At 49.9% G+C, this 19,144-nt stretch overlaps 4 protein-coding genes across 4 annotated transcripts; 3 read left to right on the plus strand and 1 right to left on the minus strand.

Moving 5' to 3' along the window:
- Positions 1-240: 240 nt before the first annotated feature.
- On the plus strand, positions 241-4,739 carry N7471_005547 (HECT domain protein). Its single transcript, XM_057278266.1, has 3 exons — positions 241-537; positions 609-4,302; positions 4,365-4,739. Exons 1-3 carry the CDS (start codon positions 332-334, stop codon positions 4,485-4,487), a joined length of 4,023 nt encoding a protein of 1,340 aa, XP_057137876.1. The 5' UTR covers positions 241-331; the 3' UTR covers positions 4,488-4,739.
- Positions 4,740-5,042: 303 nt separating this feature from the next.
- N7471_005548 (uncharacterized protein) lies at positions 5,043-6,128 on the plus strand (the record flags this gene model as incomplete). The annotated part of the gene is made up of 4 exons (XM_057278267.1): positions 5,043-5,078; positions 5,185-5,520; positions 5,604-5,766; positions 5,839-6,128. The coding sequence occupies 4 exons, from the start codon at positions 5,043-5,045 to the stop codon at positions 6,126-6,128; spliced, it is 825 nt and encodes a 274-aa protein (XP_057137877.1).
- A 1,844-nt stretch (positions 6,129-7,972) lies between these two features.
- Positions 7,973-8,834, minus strand: N7471_005549 (uncharacterized protein; the record flags this gene model as incomplete). Its single annotated transcript, XM_057278268.1, has 2 exons — positions 7,973-8,342; positions 8,386-8,834. 2 exons carry the CDS (start codon positions 8,832-8,834, stop codon positions 7,973-7,975), a joined length of 819 nt encoding a protein of 272 aa, XP_057137878.1.
- Positions 8,835-16,968: 8,134 nt separating this feature from the next.
- On the plus strand, positions 16,969-18,638 carry N7471_005550 (uncharacterized protein; the record flags this gene model as incomplete). Its single annotated transcript, XM_057278269.1, has 2 exons — positions 16,969-16,990; positions 17,086-18,638. 2 exons carry the CDS (start codon positions 16,969-16,971, stop codon positions 18,636-18,638), a joined length of 1,575 nt encoding a protein of 524 aa, XP_057137879.1.
- Between the last annotated feature and the right edge of the window lie 506 nt (positions 18,639-19,144).

Raw genomic sequence — 19,144 nt, forward strand, 5'->3', positions numbered from 1 at the left:
TAAGCCCCTCTAAAATACTACTAGTCCTATTCCAGTAAGTGTGGTCTTCCGTGAACGGCTTAGTAACCTGCGAAAAGGTCGGCGGGCTGAGTAACCCAAGGTCCGCCGGACTATTTGACTTCCGACAGCTCCGATCCCCAAAGTGGATATTCTTTGCCTGAGGCATTACAGTCGTACTACGTTATCAAGCAGGGTCACGTTATCAGGTAAGCTGGAGTGTCTTCCAAGGTTGAAGGTCGTATTTATTCAACGCGCGAAGACGAGCACATCATTAGCGCTCATACTCGCTTACAGCTATCCTCACACCCTCAGATATGCCACTGTGTTGAAAATGACAAGGCTCCGCGGAGGTTCCATCGACGACCCAGACATCGCGCGATCCCCCGGCCACGGGCGAACTCACAGTTATCGGTCAAAGCTCCCACCAAACGCACCGGATGCGCTCATACAGAATACTATTGAGGTATCCGATCCCTCAAGAGTGTTACCACGGTATCGCGATGATCGAAGACGAAAGTTCAACGGCTTAGTGCGCAGGTGAGTGGAACTCCAAACGCTGGGCCTCGACCTCCTAACTCCGCATGACACTAATTGGTTTGTCGGAAAAGGTACAAAGCTCAACTGCTTCACGGCTGCAATAATCCCGGATGTCGAACCTCTACATGTGCCAGTCATCGCCGAAGACTTAGCGAAGGTCCATATCGTCGATACACAGAACTGAGTGCGAGGACCTTGGCATGCTACCTTGCCAGCTTGGATGACCCGGAGACCGGTTTATGTGTGAACGTGCCTAAGCCTCCACCGCAATTGACAGCGGAAGATTACCATCGGATTTCCCTGCGCCGAACTCGTACACTTGAAGCACAAACGGCAGCGGCTAACAGGTCGCCAATACCGGATCAGCGCGATGAAGACCACTCGGCCCGTGAAGTGTCCAAGCCTGCGCAAAATAGATCAGCCGTGTCAAAAGTGAAAGAAGGGAGTTCTTCTCCCCAAACCCGTACCGGTAGCAGCTATATTCGAGACCTGGACCATACCGCAGAGCAACAACTAAAAGACCCCAAGTCTTTTACACAGAATCTCTTTGATACAATCTCGCTCCGTATGGTCGAATGGCTTCCCCTTCGCCGTGTTCCAGATATATTGGAGCCAAAGTCCAAATCGCCTGCACCGGGAGACACAAACAATCCACCTACTGCCGAGAAGCACCACTGCCATGTCGACGAAGTTCCAGGCAGAGATCTCAAAATTCCAGGCAGTTCCACGCTTGCAAACCAGCCCGGCTCTCAACCTCGTACTCCTTCATCGCGAACATCGGTATCTCAACCCTCCGCGGTCGAGCTCAAGTTTCAGAACCAGCATGTCAAACGACTATCAGTCTCCGAGGTTGACCATTGGCGCCAGAGTCCACGTTCAAGCCTTGATGATAAAAGGAAACCAGAATTTAACAAGAAGCTCCCAGTGGCGTCTTCTGATGAGTTTGTCAGCTTACCCTCACCACCAGCGTTAAAGCACCGTCCGCAAAAGTACCGCGGAAGAATTGGGGACGTCGATCCAGTCCCAGTGAAGGAACACCGTAAAACTCAACGACGTGTTTCGTGGGACAGCCAGAAGCTGCTGGATGAGGTATCTCCTATCAATAGCACGAGGAGCACGGAGCTCATGCCTCCTCCTCGCCCTCTCCCTTCTTCTGTTACCCAATCTCCCAGTGAGCGCAAAACAAAGCAAGATTCTGTCGAAAACTTACTAGACACGATTCCGCTGGCTCAGACGGTCACTCATCTTACCCCCGAGATCATCGATGGTCTGTCACAAGTCATGATTGAATCTGCGGAAGATGCTGATTGCTGGGAGGAAGAACTTGATCGTATCCAATGCGGTGGCAGCTTTGAGCAGCCAGATTGGCGTTTTGCGACTCTGCGTCAGCGTGAAGTATTTCCTTTCGTTGCTCAAAGTGCATTTTTCGTGTTCAGCAGCCCCAGTCAGATTTTGCGCTCCTTTAGTAGCGAGTCAACAGATATGATCGGGGCTACTTTCAGTCGCCTTGATGTTTCCCGTCTGCGTTTATCGCTGCAGCGCCTGTTTACGATTTGCCCGTGGGATATTGCACTACATAGCCTATGGAGCTCTTTGGACAAGCTCTTTGTTCCTCCGCGGGGATTTACCTCTTCTGGACGGCCATCCCGTCGATCATCTCGCAGTTCGACCACGACAGGGCCTGCGGCCTCTCCGGTCGTTCCCCGGCGAATGTCTGAATCTGCCAGTGAAGATCATCTGTCAGATCCTGATGCCGCCTACATTGCCACAATTGCCTTGTTCACTTTGGTCAGCTTTGTGCCTAATATTGACTTGGGGACTTGGAAAGCGGTGGTTCGGATGCGTGCCGCTGGGTCTGTAGCTTCACTGTCAGACATGCGCAAGCTGCCTTCGAACAATGCCCAGCAAGCTATCGAGGTGACGGACAGGTTCGAGCATGAGTTAGGTCTCCGTCTCATTAATCGCCTCGTGCGGGCTCTCACCGCACGACTGGCATACCATGAAATCTCCAAGGCCCGCCAAGTGTACAGCCTTGACGTACCAAAACAACGAAGACTCAGCGTGCTGGACCGCGTGGTTGACTATCTTAGTGAGCACCACATCTCTCATACTGCTGGCAGCAATGAGCCCGCTGAGTCCATTAGCTCAGCCTCCCTCATTGTTGAGTGGCTTCGGACTCTTTTCCTGCGTGAATGGGACGGCAACCCTGAGATGGCTCGTAGCAGCCCAGCCGGTGGTGCTATTCAGATTCTAGCCTCAATGTACAAGGAACGAACCCGGTTAGGTCTTTTACCCGAAGACTTCCATACACCTCTTCTCACGGAGCGGCTGGACCCATTGGATATGCCCGTGGCATGGGTTGGATGCCTCCCAAACAACCGAACCATCCATCTGCTATCATATTCCTTCCTTTTCCCTCCATCGTCTCTCGTGATCTACTTCCGTGCTTTGAATTATTCTGCCATGACCAAGTCCTATGAGGCTGCTATGACCACCACGAGACATGTCACTCAGACTGCCTTCGGCGCTATTCAAATCTCCGATGATCCTCGACTCCTCACCCGCATGAAAACATCCATGTCTACTTACCTTGTTCTTGTTGTCCGCCGAGACAATATTCTCTCCGATGCCTTGAGCCAATTATGGCGGCGTGAAAAGCGAGAACTGATGCGACCCTTGAAGGTGCAAATGGGCATGGATGAAGGAGAAGAAGGGCTCGACCATGGTGGTGTTCAGCAAGAGTTCTTCCGTTTACTGATGGGTCAAGCCTTTGACCCATCTTATGGCATGTTCACAGTTGATACTCGACACCGCATGTCTTGGTTCCAACCGTGCTCATTGGAACCTCTCTACAAGTTCGAACTTATCGGTCTATTGATGTCTATTGCAATTTACAACGGCCTGACCCTCCCCGTGAACCTTCCCACTGCTTTCTACCGCAAAATGTTGGGCTTGAAGGTGAAGTATCTGGACCACATTCGAGATGGATGGCCGGAGCTTAGCCAAGGCCTCGACACATTATTGGCATGGAAAGATGGCGATGTTGGCGATATTTTCACACGAACTTACGAGTTCAGTTTCGAAGCCTTTGGGAGTATAAAAACAGTCGATATGCAAAAGGTTAATCGTGATGCGGCGTGGCCACTTGCCAGCAAAACCGAAACCACCGCTCCGGCTCCTATCGTGGGCTCCAGCGCCTGGATGGATGTGCCAGATTACTGCGACCCTGCGATATTGGGATCACCAACTTCTGTGGCAGTCGAGAAGGCTACCGATGTCACAGCCCGTGAGGCAGCTTCAGACACGACCGCCAAGTCAGTGTCTGAATCCATATCACTTCAGTCCCCTCTACCCCCAGCTGAGGAGGCCGCTCTTGTGACCAATAAAAATCGACATCAGTTTGTCAAGGATTACATCTTCTGGCTCACAGACAAATCCATTCGACCACAGTTTGAAGCCTTCCAGAGGGGGTTCAACACGTGCCTGGACCGATCGGCTCTGTCGATCTTCTCCCCGGAAGCCCTAAAAACTGTGGTAGAAGGTATTCAATCGATTGACGTAGAAGAGCTCGAGAACCATACCCGGTACGAGGGTGGATTTGGCCCTGATCATCGTGTCATTCGTGACTTCTGGGATATTATCCAAGAATACCCCAATGAAAAGAGGGCCCAGTTACTCGAATTCGTCACTGCTAGTGACCGAGTTCCCGTCAACGGGATCTCAAGCATTATGTTTGTGATCCAGAAAAACGGCGTCGGAGATTTGGTAAGTTCTGCCACTTTCTATAGCCTACATAATATGGATTGTCATACTGATTTTTCTTCTAGCGTCTTCCTACCAGCTTGACGTGCTTCGGACGTTTGCTTTTGCCAGAGTACTCGTCAAGGGAGACCTTGGCGAAGAAGCTTGACAAGGCTCTCGAAAACGCCCAAGGATTCGGTGTTGCATAAAAAGGTTGTCGGATTCCATTGTCATTGTTTACCTATACATACCCATTTGTTCTATAATTCATTGATGTGGTGTTGGCATCCTATCTCATATGGTGCAAATAGCATATTACCATGAATCAACTTCAGCCTTCTACTATGTTGTAGATATCTATAGAGGATCCCCCATTAAGATAGACAAATCACAGTTTATAGATCTTCATCGGACTCCAGTGCAGAGCTGTGGTTCGCTTGGCGATGTGGCGCTCCGCAAATTTATATGACCAAATCGGACTTCTGAGGTCCGGGGGTTGATGACTCTTAACATTCACTTCTCTGAATTGTATATCTCTATTTCTCGCACATATCTGTCAATTACATTCCTCTGGAATTCTTTTTGGGCCAAATACTCTGTAAGGCACTCTCCGATTTGTACCCCTTGCCCAAGCCCTCACCCGCTATCACCCCCCATTTCCCGCGATAAGAACTCACTTTCAGCGTCTTCAATATCTGCAACTCCTACACGTTTCTAACGTGAAATTTACCAGCTTACCTCCGACACTCTCTTGAACATCGAACATGGCCCCAATTATCCACTGCGTCCGCCACGCCCAAGTATGTCCAAATCGTGACAATGATCGCAAACCCAACTGCCTGAGCCTCGACAATTGATTCGCAACATGGCTCTTCACTGCGCAGTCGAGCTAATAGATCCTTGTAGGGCCTGCACAATCTCTGCACCGCCAACCATGTCATCCAAGACCCCGTCCTCACCGAGCTTGGCCACAAACAATGCCAAACGCTCCGCGAGAATTTCCCCCGCCATGCCAATATCGACCTTGTGACCGCGTCGCCCCTCCGTCGCACCCTCTATACTGCGCTTGAGAGCTTTGCGCCAGTCTTCGAGTCAACCCCGGACTTGAAGATTATTGCCCTGCCCGATATCCAGGAGACCTCAGACGTTCCATGTGATACTGGCAGCGAGCCTGCTGTTCTGAAGGAGGAGTTCAAGACGGGAGTTGATCTGGATCTCGTGGAAGATGGGTGGAATAACAAGGTATGTTTCTCGCTTGCCTACAGCCCAGGGATTGCCCCAGCAGTATCCAGCACGCGGTGTACTCACATTTATCTCCCAAAAAGCTATCCGGTCGCTACGCCCCAACCAACAAAGCCCTCAAGGAACGCGCTCGTGCAGCCCGTCGCTGGCTGAAAGCCCGCCCGGAGAAGGAAATTGTCATGGTCACACACGGCGGCTTCCTGCACTATTTCACTGAAGACTGGGAAGACAGCAGCCAGTTCCAGGGTATGTGCCATGACACAGGCTTGCTACACTTGTGGAGAATCATACCGCTAACGCCGTTTTCCATTCTTGCAGGCACCGGCTGGTCCAACACCGAGTACCGCACTTTCTCTTTCAGCGAGGAAACACACACAGACGATCTAGAGGGATATGCGCTGAATGGTGATAATGCCTCCCTTGAGGAGACAATTGACTCACGGCAGCGCCGGGGTAAGACTGGACCTATGCCCAGCCGGGAAGAACAGAGGACGCTGTATAAGAAGGGCACCCAGGGCTGGGATGACCAAGGATTGCAGATGAGCACTGCGGATCGGGAGGCGGCTAAGGTCACTGGAGGTGAGGAGATCAATGGGGTCCGGGTATGAACTGGGGCAGTGAACAAAAGCGTGCTTTGATGGACATTGCTATTGTACTTTTTGGTTGTCGCAGATTGCGACGGGTTACAAAGATAGAGCCAGTATATACATAGATCTGACATAAACAAAAATAATTCCTTGGATGTTCAAACAAGGCTTTTTATTCCATTGTCCTTTGATTTCTTTGCCCCAGTTCCCTTGGTCCTTGAGCTCGCTATTTTAGCCCTCGGTGGCTGTTTCAGTAATCAATAGAGCAAAGCTGACAAGTATCCATTATATCAAGGTCTTCATTGTCGAGTCCTTTACTCGCTCCAAGCCTTCTTTATCTTCGGTTGTGAACAATGACCTTCTTTAGTTTCGGAAACACGACACAACAGTCTGCCCAACTACAAGCTAGGCTCCCCTTTGTCTTGTATATGATTGTCTATATAATGACTTTCCAGCCCCTCGCTTTTGATCTCATCATCAGGAGCATTCCAGCTCAAGACAGAGCTCAACACCTGTCTTCCACCTACTATATATCGATGCGAATCATCCGCTGAGTATCTTTTCCATTCACTTGCAGGATAGACACTGACACTTTTATCTAGGGCCACATACATACCACACTATCATATCTTCGTATTATACCGCAGGTGAGGCCTCCCACAAAATGATCATCGCTAACATAAAACATAACAAATTAGGGCACCGTGGCATTCGACGACGAGTACCGAGTACCGATCCGAACATCCCTAATTACCTGTCTACGGCTAAGTCTTTTGATAACCCTTATTCCCGCCCTTTACCTCCCTTACTAACGAGATCTAGAGATTACCACGCCATATATCGTCCCAGGCCATTCGAGTATACCATCTTATATATGATACCACATCTGGTAGGTCATTCCCAATGCGCAGAAATATACTAACAGACTGAATTAGTCCCATGCGAAAATATCTCCCCAAAGAGGGATTCAGACAACGACTAACTGAACGGCTAAGTTCTCTATTGCCCTTTTTGGCAATGTGAATTCAGTACTAACGAAGCATAGGCCCGTCGATATTTTTTTTAGACATCATCACATAGTTCCACTATCAAGCAGCTAAGTGATTCTCTGCCCTCGTGTCACTAATGGGAATTTTATAGATACATCCCATCCCGTATGTCCACAATATAACGTGGCCAGCTATTAGCCGCATAGTGAGCGAAATTTACTAGTACTCTCCTTCCCTGTGATTTTGTTCTGTACTAACGCATCTAGACCAGACTTGGTTTTTTCTTGATCCTTTTTTTCCCGAGCAGCTAAGTCATTTCTTTGAGCCCCCATTACAACTAATTTGGATTTTACATGCAGCCATATTGTTAGTAGGCCATAAAGACTACCTTGATCGGTCTACTCCATTCCTTTCTAAGAAGACTATCTATTTTATATTTGCCAAACAGCTAAGTTATTCCTTTTAAACTCCGTTGCGGCTAACTTGTGTCATATAGACATCGAGGAATGATTCCTGTAACCAGCTCAATTACTGTGCAAGCTAACTTATTAAATCACTGTTATTGTTTGTTGACCAACCACTTATGGATTATTTTAAGGGTTTTTAAGCAGCTAAGTCATTCTCTTGTCACCCCCGTACTAATATGGATTTTAGAAGGCACACCGCGATGAGTTAATGTGAACACTGCCGGATGAATATATGACTAAGTACCTATATAAGCCCTGGAGCCCAAAGCCCTTCCTCTGATCAGACTAATCGAATCCGCAATATAGATATTTTCCTAAAGGAAGCGCTTGCATGGCCACAAAATCATCTGTCATCGAGAACCGCTACAATTAGACTGGTGACAATATTGATTTACAATGGAATAAATGATCAAAGGTCGTCATCAAGATTATCAAATCTGTTGTCGTCTGGGTCTTTCCAGAAAAGATCTGGGTCATTTTCTTCCTGCCACACCTTCACAGTGAATCCATTTGGAATACGGGGATGAATGCCTTCAAACATCTTCAGCCCTGGCAGTTTGGTGTCCTTTTCGCGCGCGAGTTGCTCAAGTTGGGCATCGACATCCAGATCAGATTCGTATTCTAGATAGGAAGCATCCACGGCTTCTCCGCGCCCGTACATCTGGAGAGACTCAAGGGTAGATGGGAGATGATCAACCAGTTTGAAAGATTTTGAGTCAATGCGGCTTTTGCCATCTCCTGCGCCACGAGCTGGATAGCATAGTGTTTGGGCTCCAATACTAAGATGTTTGAGTTTGTGGAAAATCTTTCAAGGAGACGCGCTGTGGTGCGATTTCTTGGGGGGCTATCTCCCGCAGTTCGTCCGCCCATTGCTCCTCGTAAATCTTTTTCTCGTCCTCGGTCAGTCCTTCCTCTTCAGTAGGTTGATATTCCTCGTCATAGAGTGCCTGTCGAGGTGTATGGGCCTCCATATCCAGATTCAATTCTTCTAGGGTCTGGCGATGCATCCAAAGGGATTTCAGTATCGGAGTGACGCATAACATGGGTATGCCCCCCTTAGGACAACAACGACCCCCAACAGTGGAAGTAAAACTGTTCAAAGTCTTGGCGGATTCAATTATACGGCAAAGGTCCCAAGTCATCATCGCAGAATGTGTAAAGCTGATATTACTGTAGTTGGCGGAGCGGGGAGGAGGCGGTGTTCCAGCTTCATTGCTCCAAGTTGCTAGCTTGAAAGCTACCGATTCAATGGCTGGTAGTTTGCGAACCATGTTGAGCCGATGGTAATATGGGTCTTCCATATACTCCGTGGATTCGTTAAGCGTATCGTCTGGGTGAAAGCTAATATTTCGTAAATTTTGGCAGTATGGCACCGATTCTGGAAAAGTGGAGGCCCGACATAGCAATCTTTCGAGAAGATTTACCCTTTCGTAAGTCCCAGGGGATGGAGATCGAACATATCTCTCTAATGGATACATCGAAATGGATTCGAGATTCGGGGGAATTGCAACTAACAGAGTGATAAGGGCATCCTTGTACTGAGGTGCCTCCATGCTTGTATAAGATCTGTATTTCTGGTGAGCAACAAAAGCTAAGCACCCACGCGGGGAATTTCTAGACGGGAAATAAAGCTTACTGGAATTCAGCAGGGTTTTGTGCAAGCATAGATAAGATCGACTCGCGCTCTTGGAGGTCAATCAATCAATCAATCAATCAAAGTTCAATTAACCTGTTGCAGTCTAACTAGTTGCGTATGACTATGCAGGTGCTTCATCCAACTGAAGCAAGAACTCGAGTCCAAACGCCGAGTTGGGATCACCAAGTATAGTGCATCCCAAGAGTATACAGATGCTGATCGTAAAGAGTGTGGAATCAGCCCATTCCTGTAACCCGTAAACCCACAAACCTATAAACCCATAAACCCATACATAAGAAATAAACATATAATGACTGCCATGGAGTGCACCCTCCATCTTCCACCTCTCACTTCTCACTTCTCACTCTCCCTTTCCATCCTCTGCAACCTCCCCCTACCTCAGTTTCAATTGATGGTGTCGTTCTCCTGGCCAGTTGTTGATTGGCATGTTTGTCGACTTTGGCTGAGTTTCTCGTTCCACAGCATCATCTATCGTCATTGGCTAATACCCATCGTCTTCCACACCTAGCTCCATGGCCGCGAGGCCTGTTCGTTCGTCGTCGTCGTCGTCCTCGAGTCCCACATATTGAAACTGCTAGAGGAGACCTATTCGGTGCATGAAGTTGACCACGTAGCGGATGGCCTGCGGGTTTGACATGATCTTGTCGTAATCCATTTCCTTGATACCAACCGCCCACAGCTGCTCCCACAGTTTCGTGCGCGGAATGATATGTTATGGGCACTGTATAAGAACATGCTTCGGTGTCTGTGAACCCTCGTCACAGCTGCATCGATCTGTCTCTACTGCCTTGATTTTAAACAAGAAGTGTCGAAGCCCGATCCTCATTGTGCGCATTTGAATCAAAATTGCACATTGTGGCTTCGACAAACCTTCGTATAACCGAAGCGTCTTCTTATTCGGCGCCTACACCAAGCGCTTCGTGGGTGCGGAAGTTGTCTCCCGCTCCCACTGTTTCTCCCACCGCTCTCTGATTCGCTAGCGGACCGCCCTCTTAGCAGCTGCGGCGAGACGGATTATCGGATTATCCGCCCCGGTCGCAACTCCTATCCCCGCACTAAGAAGCGCTGCACTCTTTGCTTCTCCATCGGCAAATTTATTGCCGTCCACACCAACGTGTGTAGGGATCCACCTAATGGTGATGTCCGTTGGGTGTCTTGATTGGGTTTCGTTGCGCGACCGGATGACTCATACGTGTTCGTATATCAGTCCAAGCACGTACTGGCCAGATGGTCGCTGTGGGTTTTGCACTGCCTGGATAGCAGCTTGGCTGTCTGTGAAGATGACCACTTCTCGAGCCTGTTATTCTCCGTTATTTGAAATTGGCCCGTTATTTGGAATTGCCCCGTTGTTTAGAATTGTATCCTCGTTATCTTCTCCTGCCGCTTCTTTAAGCACCATTTTAATGCCGCTGAGCTCGGCAGCGTACACTGTGGACTAGGAGTCTTTGCTAAGATATTTCCTCTGAGACTTCACTCCGTGCTGGAGACTGGCCATTGATGCGCCAATATGGCCAGCGAAACCGCTCCCATCTGTGTAAACCATGCTGGCTTTATTTTCCTTGTCACAGACCGCTTTTTCCTAGATATCATCGTGGGTTTTTAATGCATTCTCCTAGTTCTCAATGAAGCAAGGGATCCTTGTCTCCCATAGTGTAAGAACGAATGCTTGCTTTTCCTCCTATTGCTCTCCTAGCTGTAGGCGTAGCGGCTTCTTCTATGCAATTGCTTCGGTCGGAGCCCACCCTCCGAGCTTTCTTTGGTTTGGTTTCCTAGCTTTCTTCGCCTTTGCCGTTTGTGGACATGCCCACTGTGGGCCGGTGAGGATTCTTATGGCTGTTTCTTCGACGACTTGCTGTAGTCGTAGCTTGATAGGGGTGATAAATAGCTCTATATCGAGTGCTGCTCCCGCCGTTCCGCGGAAAGCTCCACTGATTAGAATTGCCGCACGTTTCTGGATTTTTGTGAGTTCGTTGGTGAGTTTATCGAGATCGCCTTTTGGCATAGCTCTGGCAGCTGGGTAGTACCATGCAGACAGCCCCTATAGCATCTGTGGAATGATGACTACCTGGTATACCTTCCGTATAGCAATCAGTGATGATCCCCATGTGGAGCCTAAGATTCCGCGGAGTGCCTCGAGGCTGCTAGCTCCTTTTGCTAGCATCTTCTTCCGGTGGGTTGTAAAATTGAGGTGTTTGTCAAGCTATATACCGAGGTATTTGGCTGTATCCGAAGGTGCGAGAATGATTGGTATCAGATCCCCTGGTATTATGACTGGCATGCCGTCATGGCCTGACGGGTCATCCGGCACCTCCCAGATATCCGTGTCTTGGGGGGATATGTCCGTGTCCCGGACCGATCGGTTCACGTTCGTATTTGTTGGGTTAGAGAAGTGGATCAGTTCGAATTTATCTGGTGCAAATTTTGCTGTATGTTTCCTAGCCTATATGGCCGCTTTTTGTAGTGCTTTTTCAAGAACCCGGACGTTCTCCTCATAGCTGTTCGATACCGCGAGAATGTAAACGTTATCCACCCATCCGTATGCCTCGCTCTCCCCGTAGTGTAGTCCCTGTAGGGTGCACGCACGAACCAGCGGAGCGTTGAAAAGGAGGAATAGGATCGGCGATATCGGTGAGCCCTGCGGGATGCCAGTTGGTGTCGGGAATACGTCGCTTAGGTAGCCGTTTGGTAGTTTGATTCGAGTGCTTCTTCTAGTGAGAAATGACTGCACCCACGGAGTGAGTGTACCGAGTCCCATTTGTTGTATATTGTGTAGCAATCTCTCGTGAGATACCATATCATACGCACTAGCCACGTCGAGGAGTAGCATACTCGCTATCTTACCTTCTCCCCATGCCTGGTGTACCCGCCCGAGGATCAACTGGATTGTATAGTCGACGGATACCCCCTTTCGTCCCCCGAGGTGTGTCTTTAGGAGTAGATTGTGTTCCTCCACAAGCCATGCGATTCGGGTGGCCACAATTGCTTCGAGGATCTTACCGAGTGTATTCAAAAGTGCGACCGGTCGGTAAGACTTCGGGACTCGGTAGTCTCGTGGGCCGGCTTTTCGTAGTGTCACCGTGACGGAGGTTTGAAAGTGCTAGGGGTTGTGTCCAGTTTGTACACATGCGTCGAAGATAGTAGTGAGGAGTGGAACAAATTTCTTCTCTGATCGTGAACCTGGTTCCGCTAATACACGCCATACCTTATTTGGCAGTGCGTCGTATCTAGGTGCTTTGTTCGGTGGCGCCTTCTTGATTGCAGCTCTTACTTCGGTGTCATTTACCGGTGGTAGCTGGAACTGCTCTCGATGACTAGTGTGGCCTTGCTATGATTGTCGTCTTTGGCTGGTGTATATGTCGGAGAGATCTGCTTCCGGTGGCTGCGGGAAGAACACTTTACGGAGTAGATTGATTTTCTCTACGTCGGTTTCCGTATAGGTCCCCTCCGTGGTCCTTAATGCCGGCATCGTACTCCCTTGCTGTTGTTGGCCTCGGTTCCTAGCCTATTTCGCCACTCTCTATAGCCCTTAGGGGCCTTAGTCCACTACCTCTTCAATGAAGTTCCTGAAGCCACGTCGGAGAGCAGCTTTGATGATCTTCCCCTTCTGGTTCCTAGCCAGTTTGTATGTGTGCCAGTCCTCCTCACTATGTGTCGTAAGATACTGGCGGAATATACGGCGGGAATGCTTGACAGCCTCTCCACATTCCTTAGTCTAGGACGGATTCGCTTGCGGGCTTGGTTTGGCCCATGGTGTCGATTCCTGCACACCTCGCTGCATAATGTCGATCAGGTGATTTACTGCGTCGTCGATTTGTCGGGGTGTTGTTAGTTGCGGTGGCATTGTAATATTGTCAGCCATAAAAAGGTCGAATTTCTCGGTGTCTATGGCCTTCCAGAGCCTTCGTCTCTGTGCCTCGGTGGCCGGTTCGGTGTTAATATCGAGTAATACACGGATCGGTAGATGGTCTGAATCTGCATGACATTCTAATGCCAGTTCACACACCACCAATCTCTCCGTGAGATCTAGTGTGCCAAAGAACAAGTCGATTGTCGTTTGTTCTCTATTTTGATCCCTAGTGATTGCACCAGGTTCTAGCCATAGGTCAAAGTCTGCTTCGTCATAGAGCTTAATGAGCCTATTAGCGCCTAGGTCTTGTGTGGCGTTAATGCCTCCCTATGTAGGGTGGTGAAGGTTGAAATCCCCTACAATCATGGTGCGTTTTCTGTTGCTATCTAGCAATTTGTTGAGATGTTCCACCGTGCCGGTAGTGCCGCACTCATTATATATATTGAAGAAGCAGACCTCGCCGATCTTAGTCTGGATCCTTATCTCCTAGCAGAATTCACTGTGTGCATAGTGCGTCCACCCAGTTAGATGCTTCGATATATATATGCATACCCGGGCTCTCCCTCCTATCTCTAAGCTCGACGGGAAGAGTAGCTCGTGGGTCTGTTTCAGTGGATGATATGTGGTATCATTATACGGGTTCTCCCATGGTTCCTACACTACGATGATGTCTGCCCGGATGACTTCCGGTTTCGCCAAGAAGTCCGCTATAACGACATCTCTCGATCGGTGCGTATTGTATTGGATGATGGTGAGTGGTGTATTAATCATTGGAGGTGGTCTCGGTATGTTTCTTAGTGAATTGGCGAGTCCTTCTCTCTTCCTGCATGGTTGCTCTGTTGGTGAACTTCACCGACGGGGCTGACATTATGAAGTTGACTTGATCTCCGAGCGTACGCTTATTCTTGCCTCGTGGGCCCGGTATATATATTGGTGCACTAGTGTTAAAGATTGAGTTCTCCTTACTAGCTGCTCTTTGTTTGCTGGCTGTCGTGCGTCTGTTCCCGCTGGTGCGGGGTAGCACTGATGGTTGGTATTCACTAGCCGAGCCGGCCGGGGCCGATGAGGATGGTGGCTCGGGTATCATTGCATCCTGGTCCTCGCGTATATATCTGCCGTCTCGAGGTCGTTTGGTTGTATTACTAGTGCTTATATCGCTAACACTCGCATTAAGCACCGACCGGAAAAGGCCTTTACTTCTTGTCGTGGCAACCGACGACGTTGTTGATATCCGGCTTGGTGCTCTACGCCTCGGCGGTTCAGAGCGTGTCCCTGTTGGCGGCGCGTGTATTGACTGGTTGAGTCCTCGTATCGGCTGGCGGATTGACTGACGAATTGACTCCCCAATTTCATCCGCCTGGGTATCTCCTGCCATGAAGGCATGCCCGCGTGGTGTATCCTTGGCCTGTTGGGCCTAGAGTCTAGATTCTGGCCGACGTTCCGGTTGGGGCTCTTGTGTCCCCTATATCTCGAAGTCTGTCGATGATTCGGCCTCTTCGTTGCTGCTACTTGCCGGTTGGCCTAAGCTTGGTGCTTCATTCGACGCCTTTGTTAGGCTTCGCCCTCTATTTCTAGAGCTTTCCTTCGTGGAAGTCCTAGGGCCGCTACCCCCTAAACTCCCGGATTCCACTATTATGACTACCGGCGTCCTTTCGGCAGCCATCGAGAGATATGCTGGCACCCAGTGGTGCCTCTCTCTCGCCTGTGCGAGAGCCTACACTCTCTCGATTTCTCTGATGAAATCGGGGCACCGCTTCGACCATCCATTGTGTACGCCCCCGCAATTGGCGCACTTTCGTTCGCTAAGTGTCGCGTTCTTCTTACCCAGACAATCCCGAGAGTGGTGCTTGTCTGCGCAGAAGACACACTTGGTTTCGTTAGAATAGGTGTTTCCTATATGGCCATATTTTTGGTAGTTGTGACATTGGCGTATACGCGCAGCACGGTCGTATAAGACCGTGGTAAGGACCTCTGAGTCCCAGAGAGTGCCGGTATCGATTGCTTTATTCGCATTGTGCGGTGAGGTGAATTCGATAATCAGGGAGCCGGATTTCTTACCTTCGGGAGGAACAAGCCAGGCAATCTGGATGATTTCTGCATCATCCCCCCAGTTAAACAGGTTCTTAGTGAGCAATTGCTTAATGATCCCTTGCTTCCGATCCCTGATATCCGCCGCCGTTTGTATCCCGAGAGACCGTACGTTTACATCGTAAACGACAACCCCCCAGCTCGGTAAACGCACTTCCGAATCCTTCCATAAGTGCTTCACCCACGCTTGCCGGTGGCATCGCATGATTTCTGCTTCCTTCGCCGTGCGTAGGCTGAGCGAGATATCTCCCGATTTTAATTGTCTGGCTGCGACAAATTTAGCTGAGGCCAGCGTGACTCCATACGTGGCCTTTACACCCTTCACCCGGGCCTTTTCCGCCAGTTTCGTGATTTCAGCAGGGGTTTGCGTCCGGAAGCGCTTGACGCCGTCGGAATCACCCAGTTTGACGATGACCTGGCGGTCCTGGAGGAGATCGGAAGGCGTTGCGGGGCTGGTCGACGCCGACCCATGACTCGAAAGAAAATGCGTCGGCGGCGGTGCATTCTTGACAGCATCGACATACGATCGGACTCTATTTGGCGCATTGGCATTGGTATTCGAAGATGCAATTCTCACCGCATGAATATCTTGTTTTATCTGGCTGGTTTCCTGGCGCAGCTGTTCAAATTGCTGCTTCCAGTCCTGGCCAATTGGGTTCTTAATCAGATCAGTGGTGAGCTCCTGAATGGATTTCAGGTATTCCAACACCGGTCTCGGGACTTTAACAGAGTTATTACTGCTGACATGGTTCAGCAACTGGCGTACGTCGTAGTTGGCATCCAATATGCGTTCGTTGATGTTGGTTGCAGATTTTTCACGGCCCCCTGAAAGGGGCGGCCACTGGCTTCCTGGCGCCACCATGCCCTCCACCAATACAAAATTGGGATCAGGAGATGGAGCCGGAAGTTACAATTAACTTGCAATTAAAATGAGGACCGTAGCCCTCGGCGTTGTGGTGCAATTTCAAAAATTAGATTCGCGCAGAGATATGTGTTTTCTCTTGGAGGTCTTGGAAGCCGGCGCCTTTGATTGCTTGCTTTAGTCTGTCGATATCCTCAGGGGAAAGCCCAGAGTCTGAGGTGGAACCTCCGGAGTTAAGATCAAACTGAACCATACCGGTTCCGTAGAGGTCCAAACGATGAAGAAAGTTCCCAAAGGAGGGGTTCGTAAGATCGCAAGTAATGTGTCTCGGCCAGTTTGGAGTCCATCGTTCAAGCACTGCGGGTACTTCTCTCGGCCAATCTGTAATTGGCAATATTTCTGACGATTTTTCACATCACATAGAGCATGTATTCCACGGCTTTGCGGTAATAGGGCCGTGGCGTCTATACTGAGAGTTTGTTGATCACATGGCGAAGCACTTTATGGGGAAGATTCTGCAGGAACAGCACTTTTGGCCTTGTAGCGAGACTGCGTCGCATCAAGGTAGGGGAAAACAGAGCTCCGGACATGTGTGGGCAAGTAAAAGAATGGGAAAATGATGCAGGTATACGATGTCGATTGTGATGATAGCATGTCGATCTGCAGTTTCGATTAGGATTGATAGGCAGTTAAGTTTCAGATGCCATGCATAGAATGCCGATGCCTACATTTCTCCGTATAGCTTGATCCTGGATAGCTTTTCAAGTGCCTTAAATGCTGGTGCCTTCAATTGGCGTACGAATCAGCGGGGATAGGCCTGCTATTTTTAGGCGCCGATCACTAAGTCCCGTGGCGCAGACTTCACTCCCGCGGCCGAGCTCTCGATATAACTTCACTGCATAACCACCTGGGTAATCTCTTGAGTTGCACATTGACACCCCAGATGACAAGATGATTGATGAAAACTTACCCAGTACGTTGTAAGGACTAACGCAACCTCGTTTTTTCTTTGCGCAAGCTACGTCATTCCCCGTTGGCTTCAAGATTATCATACTGACTACAGGACAGCGTTCTTCCTCAAGAATAACTCAAAACAACCTCAGATCAGCACAATATACCATAGTCAACATGGCAATGACCCCGAACCTGCCTACTCCTTGCGCGCGCTTGACCCCGCCTCCCCAACATCACAAAACCGCTACGGAGTCGCGCTGTACGACCCTTACGTTACAGACGTTGTTTACGGCGAGGTCGCTGTCGCTCCAGATTGGACCCAACCGAGTATGTCGGCAGACGCAATACGAGCGAATGGTGGCACTGTACCGCCCCCAGAACCCATCCTCCCTACCGAGTTCACCATCCAGCTCTACAACCCCGACCAAGAGATCACAGTGAAATATCATACCAAAACGTGGAACAAACCAGCCCGGTGGGAATTTGAGATGCCGCAAACCACATTCCGCGTTCCGTCCGCTTCAGCGCTAGACCAGACTCAGATCGATCCGTCTCTTGCAGACGTTACTCCGAAGTTGAGGTTCAGCTGGCGCAAGGATGGGAAGTTGTCGAAGGATTTGACATGTCTCTTGCACGGCAAAACTTCAACAATTCCAGACACGCGCACAAAGAGCCGTGAGCCGGATATTACGGTCGCTCTATTCCAAGGGCTGAAGGAGCTTACTCTCTACGAGCCCAATCTTCACCGCGTCGAGATGGAAGATGCTAAGGGGTTGGAGGTCGTGCTGCTCTTGGCTGCCGTTGCAATTCGAGATATTTTCTTTGGGCCCGCCAAGGAGGCTTTTCATATCACCCCCGGTGGGCCGAACCAAGCTCGCAAGCAAGCGGTAGCGCCAACTGCAATTGCGGCGACGGCCACACCGGCTAGTGATCCCAGGCTCGATCGGAACAACCCACAGGCACGACCTCCTGGGCCAGCAATGAGTGGAAAGCCATCGCCGCCTCGGCTCAGCATCCCGAACCCCTCATCTCCGGCCCCGCAAGAGAGAAGGCGACAGGACGAACTCGCAAGACAGGAAGAGGAGCGACGAAGCCAGGAGGTTCTCGCCGCAGAACAAAAAGCACGGCGTCGGCGGGAGGCGGAAGTCGAGAAAGAAACCAAGCGCCTGCAGCAGTTATACGGGAAAGAAGAACAACAAGCACGAAAGCAACGACATACTCCAGCTCCATCTTCCAGGCCCTACCTGCCACCCCGGCCCACCGGACCCCCTCAAGCTCACTCCCACCAATACTCTCAATCCTCAGTCCAACTTTCTTCCCAGCCTCAAGGCCGTCCATCCCATCCTCCCCTCCAACAGAATTCCCACGGCGCACAGGTCCCCACCTTCGCCAATAGCCCATACCTCCACGCACCGGGGCGTATGGATCCCCGAGCTCAATCCTCTACCCACCTCATGCAATCGCGACCACAACAACCACGCCCGCAACCCCGACCACAGTCCACCGTTGGGTTCCACCAATATCCTGCCAGCAGCGGTGCTCTCCCAGCGGCATCAAGGCCGACACCTCAAGTCCAGCCGAAAAAGAGTAGTTTCTTTGGGTTCCGGCGCAACAAAGAGGAAAATACTGCTACCAAGCTTGAAAAAAAGCGGAGTTCTATGTTCTGATCATCTATACCCTGGCGTTTTCTTCTTTTTTACCTGCATCATACTTTGCATTTCGTGGTTATATTTTGTCCTCATGATCATCTCACTGAGTTGTACAGCAATTACGTCTTCATTGCAGTACACCTACGTGGCATCTCCTGTTTTACACATTCCAGACCTAGTAAATTGGCGATAGCCGAGTAGCCGTTTCGGTGATGCCCGAAGGACAACAAATGGTTGACTGCAGGTAAGGGGGTAACACAACCTGAAGCATAGCAAAGCAGAATGATTGGATATATAGCATTCTACATAAGGCTTATACCCACGTAGTTTAATAGACAAATAAACCCACAGATTTGTTGGATTTGATTCATTCCAAAAAATTGGTTAGAAACGAATTGATATCCGATGTGTGCATGTCCGCTATATCCATGTCCACCACTGGGGAAGGAACTTGGGATGAAGAGGGAGAGCGACAGGGCAACAACAGAGTGAGCGACTGAGCAACAGCAGGATGGCGCCCAGCC

This window comes from Penicillium samsonianum (genome assembly GCF_028829775.1).
Source record: "Penicillium samsonianum strain IBT 33392 chromosome Unknown utg000003l_segment0_segment0, whole genome shotgun sequence".
NCBI classification, from domain to species: domain Eukaryota; kingdom Fungi; phylum Ascomycota; class Eurotiomycetes; order Eurotiales; family Aspergillaceae; genus Penicillium; species Penicillium samsonianum.